The sequence below is a fragment of the Ursus maritimus genome, unplaced genomic scaffold (assembly GCF_017311325.1).
Source record: "Ursus maritimus isolate PB19 unplaced genomic scaffold, ASM1731132v1 scaffold_7, whole genome shotgun sequence".
Classification (NCBI taxonomy): domain Eukaryota; kingdom Metazoa; phylum Chordata; class Mammalia; order Carnivora; family Ursidae; genus Ursus; species Ursus maritimus.
In genome coordinates this window covers 48,942,766-48,959,129 of record NW_024426885.1, presented here as the reverse complement: position 1 = coordinate 48,959,129, position 16,364 = coordinate 48,942,766, and the positions used below count along the sequence as shown (strand labels likewise).

Genomic DNA, 16,364 nt, shown 5'->3' with positions numbered 1-16,364 from the left:
TCTCTTCTGTCTTTCTGCTGAGACTTCTAATCATGCTCTTTCCATCCAACCTGCCCCCCCCCCCATTGGTAGCCACTGGCTTGATGGGAATGAATTTTAAGAAGGACTTGTCAAGTGAATTCAGCAGCATTTTATCTTACAGAAAGCAGGGTACGGGTGGCGAGGGACCCTACAACCCAGATCACACAGTGGTCAGCACTCTAAGTTCATGTTGCCCCTCCAAGGTTGAATTTGAACCATTCAGTGTCCACATAACTATCTCTCCAAGACTCTCATGCAAGCTGAGGTTTTGGCAGATTCTGGGCTTGACATTCCATTATCACCTGGTGGTACTTTCTTTGGCTGTTTTGTCACACAGCTTCCCCTGGTTTGGGTCATGTCCTTCAGGGTGACAGTTACCCAGGTTTTCCCCTGAGGTGCAGGACCTCACTGCCCAAAAGGAAGGAGGCTGATCCAACTCCCGCCTTCCCACTTCCTCCTGTACTGAGAGCCTGTCCCAAAGGAACTGACTTCCACATAGGGGAGTTCACCTTTGGCCAACAAAAGCTAGCTCTTAGGCTGTGTGGGTCCCATCCTTCTACCCCACCTTGGGACCTCAGTCAGGACCCCCAAAGCTTTCCAGAACTATCTGCCGACCAATGGACTGGTTGGTAAGGTGTGCTTGTCTTGGCCACGCTCTACCACTGTAAGTGTAGAAGAAAATTAACAGTCAACCGCGAGATGGTCAGATTAGATCATTGGCTGATTCTGCCGCCTCAGATCTACTACCAGGTTTTGAGCTTGTGAGAGAACAGTACGTGTAAGGAGGATAAAAATGCAAGCAAAACAACTGTGAATGTGTATTAAGGTCACAACCTCAAACCCAGGCTTTAGCCATTTCCGGTTAAAACAAATGAAAAAACAAAACAAGCAAACGAAAAGCCCAAGGAGGTTTAGAGATAAGAAAATCTCCTACCCAGGGCCACAGCTAGTACTTTGCTAATTACAAAGAAAGGAAATGCCTTCTCCCTCCTAGTGAGGAAGAGAATAAAGTAATCATCTCATCCAGCTGTCAATAGAGCTGTTCTGGAAGAGACAGGCTGTTTTGCTGTTTCCCTAAACAGGGGCAGAAGGCTGAGCAAATAGATCCCAACAGTGCAGCAAAGGCACCTCTGTAAAACAGAGCCCCAAGGTCACAGGACAGACCACTGGTAGGGCCAACAGTGAATACTGACTTGTCCTGACCAGACCAGAACTTTCTGCACAAAGTGGGTGCATCTTACCATATGCAGAAGGTCAGGACCTAAACCACACCAGAGGGGTCTGTGTCTACGCCTCCATCATCCTAGATCACAATTAGAGCTCCAAAACCAGACCACAAACACAGGTGAGCACACATCTCTTGTAGCTTGTTGCCTAAAGGGGGCCTCAGTCCAAGTCTTAAAAATAAACTCAGAGGTGCGCCTGCGTGGCGCAACTGGTTAAGCGTCTGACTCTTGGTTTCCACGCAGGTTGCGATCTCAGGGTCATGAGATTGAGCCCCCGCATCAGGCTCCGGGCTCAGCATGGAGTCTGCTTGAGACTCTCCCCCTTTGCCCCTCACCCCAACTCTCTCAATGTCTCTCTCTCTCTCTCTAAAATAAATAAATCTTTAAAAAAAATCAATAAATAAATTCTGAGAACTGTAGTGTAGGAGCTATTGGTTAGATTGACCTGTCCAGCAGACACCCTCTCTTCTGTCAATGGCACCTCAGTTTTAATTTGGGGAGCCAGTCCTCTTTAGTCGGATACAGTCTTGGAACCTTGAATCAAGTTTCCCTGCCCGAGCCAGGCCAATCAATGCTTCTTAGTCTTGAATGGAGTGACACTAAGTCCCGGTGGGATCCACCCTGACGGCAAAACCCTGTCATGACCGTCCCTGAGTTTCTGTTTGCTGGGTCCCAGGGCAGCTTGGCTGGCTCAACCATGTCCTTTCTGAGATCTTGCTCATCAGCTTTCCTCTGAATTCCATAAGGTACTCTAACCTTCCAAAGAAATTCCTTCTCTGCTCGAGTTAGCAAGAATCCATTTCTGTTGTCTATAACTGAAGAGCCCCTAACTGGAAGAGTTGTTTACCTTCACGTTAGTGTCTCACTTAATTTTCACAACGACCCAGTAGGCTGGTGTTGTTTTGGTTTCTTCCTCTCCCCTCTTCCTTTCCTTCCTTCTTGGAAGAGGACTTATACGGCCATCTTAAGTAGGCAATTCCATAACTGCCCAACTCTCACAAATAACACTGTGTCTCCCCAACACCCTGGCCCTTCCACGTTGTAGTCATCCCATTACTGCAGGCTTGGTGGCCTTTGGCCATTTTCAGGTAAGTCAGTCTTCCTTCAACCTGAGTCTTCCAATCCTAGATGGTGCTCTGCTCTTACAGTGAAATCCGGGTACTGAACAGCACTTTCCTCTATGCAGATCAAAGCAGATTTGCCTGTCTCCACTGGGTGGCGCTGCTTCTGAACGTGAGGCACCCAGAGAAGAGAAGACTCAGGCAAAGGTCAACCACATCCTTCAGGGCTGAAGGTGGAATAGAGGGAAAATAAGTCCATGCAAAGAAACGGTTCTTACTTGCCCTTGTAGAGGGGAGGTATGTTAGCTTTGATTTGCAAAGCAAGCCCCACCTCCCTGTTAACACCCCAGGTAAATCATGCATCATGGCCCTAGAGCATATCTTGTTGGGTCTACCTTCCCATAAAGACAATCAAGTTAACATATCCTGGCCTTGTTCCTCAGCCATACCCAAAGGTGTGGGTCCAGTTAGCACACACTGCTAGCTGTCCAATCCACTGCAAGTAGACCCAACATTCTAGCTGGCCTCCAGCATCTCTTACACACATAAGAGCTGGGAGGAGTCCACAGGCTCCAGGGCTTGCTGGGGCATAACACACCACTGGGGGACACCTTAAGGGATGAAAAAGAGGGGACTCGGGGTAGCATCAGCAGCTCCCCACCCTCCCAAGTCTCTCTGCATCCCTGTTTTACTGGGTCCATCATTAGATCCATAGGTTTTTGGAGGCACACATGACCCTGCTGTTACCTTTGCCCCAAACTCTGCAATGGGTACATTTCAACAATATGAATTATCAACTGCTTTTAGAAGCACTCCCTCTAAAAAGCTTGCAGCCTTCACCATTTCATTGAAGAAAACTCCTGCCCAAAAGCTTTCTACTGGGGTGACGCTCCTACATAATCAAGCTTCCGTTTAGCTGCCACTTGTTCCCTGGGTGGTTCTGACTGGTCCAAGTTTCAGGTAAGCTCCAGGAGGGCAGAAACACGTGTTCTTGCTCACCCTTTAACCACAGCACTTAGCACAGTGACTGGAACACGGCAGGGGCTCACATACTTGTGAGCCGAGCAAACATGTTGGGATGGGAACTTCCCTGAATCTGTTCTACAGTGTAGCTGGCATTTGCCTTTGAGGTCAGTGGCTAAGGTCACAAAACCTCCCACAGAGATGGGCATGAATCTATCTCTGAACTGCCTCCATGTCCCCTAATTAAGAAGGTATATGGGGGGATATAAGATTGCTTTTATTGACAATCGATACCCACATCTGGAGCAGATCCCATGGTTCTGCGATGGGAGCAGGTCATTGTTCCCAACACTCAGAGTAGATGTGCAGCCTCGAACCCTGAGCGACACAGAATCAGGTTTCCATGAGCCTCACATTGCAACAGCCTCTAAAGTTCTTTTAATAGAAAGAGACAATGGGCTTGGACAGCTAGAAAGTTTCCTGGTGTATGACTGCAGCATCAGCAGGACAAACCCCAAGTCTGCTAGGAAGCACGGTGCACAGCTCTGGAAAGACTTCTATCCCAACGAACGACACAGCAGGAAGACAGAAAACACAGCAACTCGCTCTTGGAGGGTGGCGTTTGTTCTGTAGATTCGGAACCTACCCAGCGAGCGTTCACCCAACCGAACGTGAGATGGAGCAGAAAGACTCTTCGGGGATTATAATTAGAAAAGTCATATTTGGAATGGGTTTTTTTATGGAAGAAAGAATATCTGAGAGCAAAAGTCTAGGTTTGAATATGACTTTTTTTATTTTTTTAGGTACACAGTTCATCTCCCACCTACATTTCTATTCTTGTTTTCAGAACAATAGCTGGAACATTTTGATAAGTGTGTGGAAGGGAAGAAAGTGGAGGGGGGAGGGGGGGGACAAGCCTTCATTCCATTAGTATTATCAGGAAATTGATTTAATATGCATCCAAGTCTCTTTAAATAGAGCTTCAAGTTTGAAAGGGACTGAAGATGTGGCTTACAAGAATCCAAAGCAGATGCAAAGAAAGAAGCGCCCACATCCACACCCACCGAGACCCCTCTCATCAGAAAGGAATACCTAGCATGTTACATTATACGATACAGCATCTAATGACACTTGCTTTTGGTATCTGCCCCTCGGTTCTGAATTTCAGAAGTAGTCCAGGGGTCATTTTTCCAAAGTATTAGGGCAATCTCAATTCTTTTTTCCTCCCCCAAAAGTTTAATGCTAATCAAAGCAGAATGTCTAATCAGTCCAAGATGGTCTGTCAACTTGAATTATCTGTTTGTCTTCCTATTTACTGTATCTGTCTGTCTACAGTTCTTCATATCTTTGTGAAGATCAGTTATTGGGGCCTGTGTTTCCTTCTGACTAGAATGGCTACCAGATGATCCTTCCTGGTGATATGTTGATGATTTGCTAATTTATGGCTTTTAAAATCGAGGAATCTGAAAACATTGCTGGGAGTTCAGGCCGCGAATCACGTGGCCATGCAAGGAGAGGGCTGAATGGCTTCCCTGTCAAGGGATAGAAGTTTGTGTGAAATGCAAAGCCTCGGTCACATTTCAATCAGAGTGATGTCTGTGATATAGAAATCGTAAATGGCATCCTATAGGAAACACCCCCCATAGGAGTAACCCCCCACCCACCACATCAGGCTGTGCAGAAGGGAGAGGGAGTGTTGCCCAAGCTGTGTGTAGACAGGAAAGGAAAGGAGGCTCATGGTACCGGGCCCAAGACAACATCACACAAATTAACCCCACATCCTATTCCCAAGTGCTGGAGTCAGCCCTTATCAGAACAAGTTGAGATGGAAATGTTATTGTAGGAAGACAGTCACCTCTGGGAACCAAGAGGGGAGGCTGATATAAGCTCTGAGTTTGAACTCCCCAATCACTTCGGTGGCCAAATAATGTAATGCATAGCTCAAGAGAGATGTGGCATATTTGAAAACCTCTATGGGTGTGACTACATTTGTTCCCAGTGCCTGCGTGTAGCGAGCACTCGGTAATCACGTGAGGAACGGACGGTGATGAAGGCAGAACTCACGCTAGCTCTCTTGGGGGAGAGGATAGACTCTGGGGTAGATTAATGAGTCTCTGTAAAGAAATACCACTGACGTTTGAACAACATGGGGCACCGACCCTCGTACAGTCAAAAATCTAACTTTTGACTCCCCGAAAACTTAACTACTAATAGCCTACTATTGACCGGAAGACTTACCAAGAACATAGTCCATTGACACCTAGTTTCTATGTTACAGTTATTACAGACTGTATTCTTATAATAAAGTAGGCTAGAGAAAAGAAAATGTTGTCAAGAAAATCATAAGAGAAAACACACGTTTACTGTACTGTATTTATCCCAAACAATGCACGTGTACATGGACCCATGCACTTCAAGCCGGGTTGTTCAAGGGTCAGCTGCAATGCCTGCTCGGGCACAGTAGCTCCTTTAAGATCCCAATCCTTTAAAAACAAAAAGTGGTCTAGAACCACAGTGGGCAAAGCTTGAGGGGGGCCGAGAAAACGAGATGGAAGTTTAAGTCGGCCAGGCAGGAGGGAATACAAAGTGGTCTCAGTAAGGAATAAGGACACACGGAGAGAGATGAGGCGACTATTTCTGATCTGAGAAGAGGCAGTGAACTAAATAAGAACCCAGTAAGAAGAAACCAGGGAAGGATGCCCTCTCCCAGTAAGTCAGCGGAGACGACTGTACAGGCAAAGCAGAGCCTGAGAGGAAAGCAAGATTTTAAGACTTAGGCCCATGGAGGTAGAAGCAAAGACCAATGGTTGTAAGAGGGGTTCGTGTAATATGAATTTTGAAACTGGGGTGTTGGCTCTCCTCAGCTTAGGAGCACCAGAAGTTGGGGTCCGCAGCCACGGAAAGGGCTATACCACGCCCTCCTCTGAAATGGCACCTCCCAGGACTTCTCTAGGATAAGTCATCCCTGTTTGGCTCTATGACAGAATTTTAGTCTTTTTTGTTTTCGTTTCTGCCACATGCATTAAAATTTGTACTTGGTATTTTCAGCAGTCATAGCCTTGCTCGTTGCCTGTAACTTTCCTGGAGACTGCAGCACCCATGAGGACAGGTCCCACAGGGAGCTTGCTCACCACTGAACCCCTGGCACCCAACACAACCCACACCGTGCCGGGCACGGAGGCACACGGTGAACATCTGCGGACTGAAAATGAGCCAGTAGACGTGATCACAGGCACAGAGAGTGAGGCAGGAAGTGAACTATGCTCTAGTATTTCTTAGCTCATGAAATTCTTGTCTAAATTATTGAATACTCTTTAAAATATGACCACTACATAAAGAACATAGTAAAGTATCTGTTTTCATTTTTAAGTGGAAATGCATGATAAATTCTGCCAACCTCTATGGCTTCAGGGCTCCCACTTACAATCCAGAGGTGACAACCCATGTGGAAAGCAGACTGCCCGAACTCCCTCCAGGAAGACCCAGCCTCCTGCAGGTTACCACTCCCACCCAAAGCTCTGAGATAAACCCAGAGAGTGTATCTAACATGGGACTTTCCAGGAGGGGCTCCTACTATTCTAATTCTCACTGACAGTTAAGAAACCACCCCCAGACCAGCCAGGGAACCGAAGGGAACAGGTGGATATGTCTGCCAGGGCAGGGAACGCTCTTCTTAAGATGCCATTCAGGTAGGCTCTGCCGGGGTGGGGGGGTGATCTGGTAGATTGCTACAGACCACCATGGCTGGTAACCTAGGAAATGAACTCCCCAGGAAGGGGTTGAAAATGTTGAGGCCCACGAATAAGGCGAAAATCTCATTTTGGTCAATAATCCGTCTGTCCATCCTTGAGAGCCCCTCATTGTTACAAGTGTACAAGAGGTAAGTGCATTTCTAGTCTAACCAAATGAGAAAAATCAAGGAAGAAATGGTTTTGTCCCCTCCCCATCTTTTGGTTCTTGACCCTGGGGGGCCTGGACCCTTGGAAGCAATAGGTGAGCATAAGGAAGAAGAGAGGCCCACAGTGATATTCATGCATTTCTCTTCCTCTCCATCATGTGCACAGTGTAATGGCCCCACTTATGGGTAGAGGTGGAGGAAAACATACAACCATAGGACCATGGGGTTCAGAACAGAAAGGGATCTCAGGAGATGATCTCTAGAGGCAGCATGGCCCAGTGAAGCAAATCGCCCCTGGGTTCAAATATAAAATCTAGCCTTTATTCGCTGTGTGATGTCAGGCAAGTCACATAACCTCTCTGTTCCTTAGTTTCCTCACCCACTGCAAAGGGAGATGATAATGCTTTCCTTATGTGGTTGCTGTGAGCATTATGAAATATGCACGTTTGTAGGTATTACTACGGTCCAAGAAGGCAGTCTTAAGGTTTTGGGCCTTAGTGATTCACTTCTAACCTGCAAGTATGTGGCACTCCTCTGTCCATATAAAGAAAAGTTCTAAGGGAAGCCATAGCATTTAAGTTCCACAGACAGGTTTCCTGCATTGGAACTAGAGCCAGATTAGTCTGTGACAACTGTTCCCCCAACCAGAAGGGGGGCCCAGACTCCTCACGAGCCCCTACTTCCTTCAAGTAGACCTCATTCACTTTCCTGGCTCCCTCTCGCCTTCTTCTTGTCCTCTATTATTCATTCTCCTGTCTCTGTGTCCTCTCAGCATTTGGCTACCAGACATCAGTAGAATAATCCAAACCCACCCCATTGTCCCTTCTCCCAAACACCTGGCCAAGGACTGTCTCCGTTTGGGGCCCCAGAAGCCCATCATGGGAAACACAAGGTCTGGATGGCTCCCCAGCCTGGCCACCTCTAACGGGGAGTTAGAGCAGATGGATTCCTCTCTGTGGCTGATTATTTTCCATGGCCCTTGGCCATGTGACCCCGGACCATGATCTTGTCAGTTCTCATAAACTAAGCAGGAGTGGCTGAGTCACACACAGAGAGGAAATCTCTGGGGGAAACGGCAGGGGCTGTGGGAGGAAGGAGAGCAAGCCGGGATCCCAAAGGCCATGGGAGCCTCACCCTCCTGCCCCCCACCTCTGAGCAGCTTTGATTTTACATGGAAGTTAGGAGAAGGAGGCAATGCCCCCGGGGGGCAGGCTGGGCTGCAGGTGGGCTACCCTTTTGAATAAGATCTGGGGTCTCAGCCCAAGAGGCCAATTGTCCTCAAGACCTCCAACCCACAGAGACTGCCTGTGTGGGCCTCGCATTGAACCCCTGGTTACTGACACCCAATTCCTATTCTTAGGAGCCCTGGCACATCATAGTAAGATGAAGTAGAGAACAGCCGACAGCCACGTACACACGTGTCCCGATATCTACCACTGGCTCTGGATCTGCATGTCCTGTGGGAGGTCAAGTGAGGAATATCGATACGAGCGTTGGAAAAAGCCACCCCGGGCCCTTGACCCCATGTTGATGGTGAAGACGTTCTGGGGATGCTGTGTGGAGTGTTTACATTACGCCAAACACATAGATGAAAACCAAAAATGAGGTGCCAACAAAATGTCCACGTTCTCCAATATCCTGAAACTGGGTGTTGCCTAAACAAAACCCAGAACTTCCCTGCCTAATTTTTGTGTTTTTGTTTTTTTGGCTTTTTTGGTTTTTGTTTTTTACTCTAACTCATCTTTAGATTTCAGAGTTGTGCGTGTCTGTAGCTTTGGGTCACAAGTTACCTTAAATTCTCTGACAAGTTAATGCATTGTTCGAGAGGCTATTTCTGAGTAAAATATATACACGTAAACAATCTCCTTGACTATGTATATGTTTTAATTACATTCTGGGCATTCACTTGATGACATCCTAGGGAGAAGAGTATGCGTACATATGTGTGTCCATGAGTCTAGCACATACAGTTTTGCATACACAAAAACACGGGGCAAAGCCTGCTATTTTAAGAGTCTGAACTCTATCTTTCAACAAAGTTTAGCTGCTTTCTTTTTGCAAATGCATTTAATTTTATCTGGAAACTTTCTGACGTTAGAAATAGAACAACTGTAGTTTCTCATTATGTTTGCTGCCAGAATCCATGCTTGGTTGCTCAACTAAAGACCTTATATTGTTAATTACTACCACATGCCCGTATCCCAAGCGAAAGAAAACTTATTGATTCTGACAGCCCATTCTCTCAACACTGAATTCCAAATGAAAACTCAAATTTTGGCCAAACATAACATTTCATCAATCTTGTTCTACTGACTGGAAAACAACATCAAACAAAGGGTGCTAATGGCCCTTTATTACCGTTCCTTTCCCAAGCTTATATTTTCTGATGAAAGATCTAAGTGACCAAAGGGCTTCTTTAAACTACTTAGTAATTAGCTTTTGAACCAGGAAACAATGTGTAAAGTAAAGTGAATGGTCCCAGTGTTGATGACAGGACCTACTCTCTGTCCTCAGGGTCGGGGGACATCGGAGACCCAAAGAGCACATTAAAAGCAAAGTGTGTATTTTCATAAAGGAGAAGAAAAAAAGAAAGAGAAAAAAAACCCAGGCTAAAAGGCCGTGATAAAAGATGACAGAGACAGAGGCAGGACAAAAGCCAGGGGAAGGCTGTGATCTGAAGTCATCAGCACTCCAGGGTTTGAGTGGAAGTGCCAAGGCGAAAAAGATGACCAGATCTGACCAGGTGCGGGTGAGAGACTGCTGTTCTGAGGCCCCCTCTGGGGTGCCCACCGACAAAAGCCACCAGCCACCTGGCCCACCCACACTGGACCAGGGAAACTATTTCGAGAAAAAACATTGTACCTGGAGTGAGAGTCAAGAAATATGTTCAACGTAGACTTCGGGGCAATTGACTTTATGGGCTTCTTCAGGGGCAGTGATAAGGAAATGCTGGCTGAGCTGGTGGGGTGGGAGGCCATAAACAGAGCCAGCTCCTCAGAATGCCTTCTGCTTTATGGCGACCTGTTCACACCTTAGAGGTGAAATGGACAGAGGAGCTGTTTGCCTCTTGGCAATGGAATAAATGACCAGTGGGAATCTCTGGACTTATCTGGCCTTTTGGATCCAACCAATGGCCCAGAAATCAGAACAGCTTGGTGCTCATCTCATCCAGGGCTGTTAAGATAATAGGAAGAGGAGGGCTCCATTAGAGGGAAGGTGGAGGAATGTGCTGCCGCCACGGAAGAGACGCCAGTTGGCCTCCTCTCGCTCACTGTCCTTTGTTCCTTTGAAAGGAAACTGGTGTCCTGTGGGTAGTTCAAGAAAATGATTCTTTTTTTTTTTTCCACCTCCTCATTTTCTGAACGAAGGACTGGACACCTGAGCTCAGGATGCCCTGGGATCACCAGCAGGAGACGAGGTTTCCTCCATCTAACAGGACTGTCAGGAAAGGCGCAGGCGAAGGGCAAGGGCAGTGCTATGGTTTTATTTTCTCTTAAAAAACAAAAGAGGCTAGTCAAGAGTTCACCTGAAAATGTATTAGGGGAGGGGCACTCGGTTCTGCGATCGGAGCTTCTAGGACTGGGAAGGGGCCTGAGTGATGAAAATATTCTCATCTCAATCTGGATGGTAATTACTGGGCGTGTACATAGGGACACATCCCTTGAGCTGTACATTAAAGCTGTGTGCCTCTTACTCTACGGAAGTTAAAACAAAAACGAAAACAGCCAAGCTGAGGACCCAAGAAAAAGCTTTAAAAAAAAAAAAAAGTAAAGAATGGTTGCCACCAGCCCTGCCTGGTATGCCGGTAGAGGACAGAGATGCTAGGGCCCTGCTGTTTACAGAGCAGTCAACCCTCTGGTTGATGACGAACCCACGCATTGATATGGATATTGATAAAAGGATCAGAGCCCAAAATGAAATAGTCCCCAAGAAGAAAGCATTGATGTACGGAAGCCAAAGAAAAGACTCATCAGGATAGTATGTCGTGCCCTGACAAACCATAGACAGAATCTGTCTTGCCCAGAAGGAATCTCAGCTGAGTAATGAGTCCCTCTGAGGACAAGCTTGGTGCCTCCTGGCTAAAGAGAATTGGTTTCCTGGCTGCCGCAGTGCCTTGATGGTAGGCAAGGTGACCTTGACCTTGCCGTCCCTAAGACTTCCCTGCTGGAGGACAGTCCCATGTTAATGCTGCACACAGACACACAAAACCCATAGGATGGCATCACACTAGTCTGGGGGACCAGAATGTAATCACTAAGCCAGTCGATGTAAAGAATGCGTGAGCTTGGTTTCCTGGGGAGGGATTAGGACAGAAAATAATACAGGCCCAGTTACTTAGGGACCCCTTCCAGGAAAAATGCAGGATGTGTCTTGGAAAGATGGGTGGGGAAGAAAGCCCAGGTCCGGGTAGTCGGTCCGCAGGTGACAGCTTCCTGGGGTGACTCTGACATCACACCCGACACAGAATGTGGCTCTTCCCTCACAGAAGCTTCTGGGGGGGAAGGGGGGAGGGGTGGGATTCAGGCGTCACCGCCAGAGGGGCTCTGGAAAGTCACTCAACCCCATCTCTTCTGATGCAACTGACTTACTTTCTGCCTCCATGTTTGTTAAAACTCCCGCCGAATTTATTCCGATTCAGGATGAGAGCAGCAATTTCGGGCACGTAGCGGGCAAACATTGCCTACATGCATGAAACAAAGAAACAAGAGCCAAAAAAAAAAATGGCATGCAGAGAGGATTCTACCACAGCGGAGGCAGCAAAACCTCTTGGCATACTTACTTTCTTCCACTAACCGCACTATAGGAGCCCCCGTATTTCTTGCGGTTTCCTATTAATTCTATGATTTCAGGGACGTAGCTGGCAAACATGGCCTGAGGAGAAGACAGGAGACAGAAGAGAGACTGAAAAGACAGGCCAAAGAAAGGGGTGACCTTTTCAGAAGGGGGGGGTGGGCTCTAAGATCCGAAAACACAAAAGGGTTAGAATTGCAAAGGCATATACTAACACGGGGTGGATTCTAAAAATAAAAGCACAAAAAGGGCAAACTCCTGAAAATACACAGGACAAAATGAACGTTAGCCAACCTGGACAACAACAACAACAACAAATCATAGTCAAGAAAAATACAAGGGAGACAGAAATAAATAAGCTGACATCTAGCTTTTCTTGCTGAAGGGAAGACAGTACAGGGGGTGCATGCTGGTGAAATCACACACACACACACACACACACACACACACACACACACACAACCACAAGGCAAGACCTTCCTTTCTAGTTCAAAATCACAGGAGAATCAATGCCTTTTTGCGTGATGAAAGACAATAAACACCAAAAGAATATTAAAATAATATAAACTTTTTCCGTTTAAAAAAAATCACTAAAAAGCACAAAAGGTAAATTTAGGAAATCACATGGGAGGAAAGAAGAGCAAGGAGAAACACAAATCTGCCATGTTTTGTCCAACAAACATTGTGCTGGTGGCTGGATCAGTGGGTCTCATTACCTACAGGGACCTCCCTGGTGCTGAGGGAGCGCTTGCGTTAATGGACACACGCACATGTACATTTATATACATTTTTTAAAAGTATGTATGTCGTATGCATACAGAACACAGAGGTATATGCATCCTATAAATGTATGTGCGGTGCGCATGTGCGAAAGCTGCGTGTGAGGAAGGCTTCTATCGCTTACCGCGGACCCGGCAAAAATCTCCATTTCAAATGAGCTACTTGGAAAGACAAAATGTAGCAACCGACCACGTGTTGCCAGAAATCCCCCTTGAAAATTACATCATTACTGACCGTTACGATCTGCAAAGACCAGAAAAGCAAATAGCGAAACTTTCTGACTTAGAAAGGGGGAGGGAAGCATCCCACGGGTCGCTGCCGCGGGAAGTCAGTCCGCTGTTGACAAAACCACACTCGGCTCCGCTAAGGCTGTCTACCTGCGTGAGACCTGCAGGCTTTCCGTCCTCTGCGGGGACCCTACTCTTCAGGGCAGGCCCCAGCCACAGTGTTTGTTGGAAGTTTAGGGGAGGATCGTGAAGGGTGTGGGGGAGCTCTTGAAACCGCAAACTGTCTAGAGTATCCACAGCATCGACCGGGTCGGGTGACAGCAGCTGTCCCTGCAAAGTGTCAGCTGCCCAATGACATTACTAAGGGACAGACACTCTCACTTAATAACTGAGCATCACTTCCTTTAAGACAATTAGGTTTCCTCCTGGCGAAAAGGCTGACCCTGACAAGGGCAGGGTGCCTGGGTCTCTGGGAAACAAGTCTAACATACCAAAGAAATATGCAGAAAGGTCACCATTGCGTTTGGATTTACTTAGCCTGATTGTAACACTAAGGCAATCACTTGCTGGTAATGCAGAAACACAGGATCAAAAATACAAAGCTTTAAAGAAACGGATCATAGAAAATATTAATGACCATAAAAAAAATCAACATCGTAATAAAGAGTTTTTACCAGTCCCCCGAGGATGAAGAAGACCATGAAGAGGCGCCCAAGCGTGGTTTTTGCGTAAACGTCCCCATAGCCAACCGTGGACATGGTGACCATGAGTAAATAGACACATTCCCAGTATGTGAGAGCCTGGTTGTTTTGGAAATTTTCCCATGGGTCCCCGGAATTCTCCACCTAAAGCAAAGGGACAGGGGAGAAAAAAGATGACATTGTGTACGTAGGCTATACCAGGAACACAAAAGCGTTAGCAGGCTTAACACCAGGTGCCTGCCGCCCCAGGTGAGTTTCGCAGCGATGACTCGGAGGCTCCATGTGGGTACTGGAGAAAGTGGGGGTAGAAACGTACACATGCCTTCCTGACTGATGCGGCAGACGGGGAAAGGAACAGAGATAAATATAGTCCGGTTCTCTTCTTCATTGTTAAAGATTCGAAGCCAGCTGAGTTTGAAGGCATTGCCCCCCTCCACGTTTTACAGCATTCACCTCGAGGAAAGAGCCAAAGAGCCCTGCCCTGACCTTTCTCTGTGAGTTCCTGCTCAGTCTCAGAGGGCCTGGCTCCTGCGCTCCAAAGAAATTCGAGACTCTCTCACCGGAGCCCTCCTCTTTTCATCATTTTGACCAAGGTGAGGCTTGGTGGGCTTCCCTCACTCAGACCTTACACTCGAACCCCAAACAGCATCTCTCGGAGTCTGACTCTGCTCTCCTGGCTTTGCAGAATGTCAAGAATGGCACTACCCTGCAAAGGGCAGGAATTTCCCTGAGTGCACAAAAATCGAGCTCATGAGAACAATGTACTTTTGTGCAACCCCTCAGACCTAGGGTCCGCAAGCTTTCTCAGTAAAGGACCAGATAGTAAATATTTTCAGCTTGTGCAACGTAGAGTTTCTGATCTCTGTAGCATCAATTCCACTCTGCAGTTGGTGAATCAGCCAGAGGCAATACTTAAAGGGGAGTGGATGAATTGGGAGCCCTTTTTCCCCGGGGGTGCAGTGTGCCCGACTTTACAAAACACCTCCCCTTCCCATCGATCTGACCCACCGACAAGGCTGTGAGGCAGGCAGGAGAGGAGCTACTGCTCTCAGGGGAGAGGGAGAGATGTGGGCTGGATCGCCAGGTCTACCCGGGATCCCAGCCCTGCGGCACACGGCACGGGCAGTGCCTGTGATCCACCAGCATGGCCCATGTGGCAGCCAGTCTCCAGGCCCCCCATCCACCGAGCTTCTGGTTCTTGCTCTGCAGAAAGTTTCCAAAACCTAGCCTCTTTCACACATCACTTCTTGAGCTCGACATGCCATTTCCATGGAGGTTTCCTGGAGGAGCAGCAGCTCCGTCACAAAATGTAAGTTGAGGTCAGCTCACCTCACAGGACCACTGAAGACCATGTATGGTGATTAGGGTGCTTACCTACTAAGAGTGATTTCTGCCAAAAATTCTATCAGCATAAAAGGGGGGGTGGGGAGCCCTCAGATCTACTGACTGAATGGGAGCCCCCAGCGTCCATCCCAGGCCCCCTTCCTTCGCACGATAATTACATAAATCCCGATGATGGGAGGTAACTAAATGCACCCTCCACCCCTTAACAGAGATAGAGGCTCAGCAAGGGAAAGGCACCTTTACTCAAAGCTTCAGAGTGAGATGAGGCTCCTTCCGGTTTGTGTTTGTATGAAACACACTTCCAACAAAAGCTGTGGTCCCTAAAAGCAGGGATAAATGTCAGCCTTGAAGAGGTGAGAAGAGCTTGACCCAATAATGGAAGCCTTTCAAAGAGTCATTAATTTAAAAGAATTAACATTTTGGAGATACAAAATAACTTGACAAATAATCAGGCAAAAGAATCAAAGGTGGCTTTTTGTAAGGGGGAAGTGGAGAGAAACTGAGGGATCTGGATTTGTTGTTTATTAAGAGATGTGGGTCAAACTTCCAACCTTGTCATTAAGACCTTTTCAAGTGTTGGCTGAGGAAGCACTGCCATCTTGTGGCTTGCTGGAGTTACTGCAGACAGAGTGAAAAATCCACCAGACCAGTGAGCTGAAAAACACAGGTTAATGAAGCGAACATCATTCACCATTTGGAACTAGTTTTGGGTAAAAGGGTTGAAAACCCAGACAATTGTGCAGTTGCTTCTCCTTCTCCTACATTCTGCAGAGAGGCTGAAGTTTCTCTCCAGGGAGAAAGATTTCAAGTAATAAAATGATGCAGGGATGGACTTACTGCAGAAAAGCCAGAGCTGAAGCATCGTTAAGGATACTTACCAAATGGATGAACCCGGCTGCTGTTAGCCATGTGCTGATAAATATGGAGAGCAGATTCACCAGCTTGATGGAATTACTGTGCAAAAGAGACAACAAGCAAAATCCCCAAGTTACAAGAGAAGACCATGTTCGGGCTGCTTTCAGAGCGAGAGCAATCTTTAGAGGACAGGCACCCCACCTCTACTCCCCAGTGTTTCCTCCATCATAAGGGAAGGTCCCGGAAGACAGCATTGGTAGGTAGGGCCAGAGCCTATAGAAAAATGACATCTGGGCCACTAAAAGTGACCCCTAAACCTCCACTGGGTTTAACATTTCTTTAATTAAATTTTATTTTGAAAATTTTTATATCTACAGAAAAATGGAAAGAAGAGTATAATAAACACTTATATGCCCTTCTTCTAGATTGATCAATTAATATTTTAACAGTTTCTTTGTATTCTTTTTCTTTTCTTTTTTCTATTCTTTTTTTTTTTT

General features: G+C 46.8%; 1 protein-coding gene across 1 annotated transcript in view; it reads right to left on the bottom strand.

The window, feature by feature from the left end:
- The window catches only part of KCNMA1 (potassium calcium-activated channel subfamily M alpha 1), a 250,752-nt gene that overhangs the window by 205,903 nt on the left and 28,485 nt on the right, over positions 1–16,364 (bottom strand). Inside the window, exons 2-4 of the mRNA XM_040623777.1 lie at positions 13,642–13,812; positions 11,964–12,041; positions 11,759–11,850 (exon numbers count right to left, since the gene is read on the bottom strand). Coding sequence (XP_040479711.1) covers positions 11,759–11,850; positions 11,964–12,041; positions 13,642–13,812 — 341 coding nt within the window. The remainder of the gene's footprint in view (positions 1–11,758; positions 11,851–11,963; positions 12,042–13,641; positions 13,813–16,364) is intronic.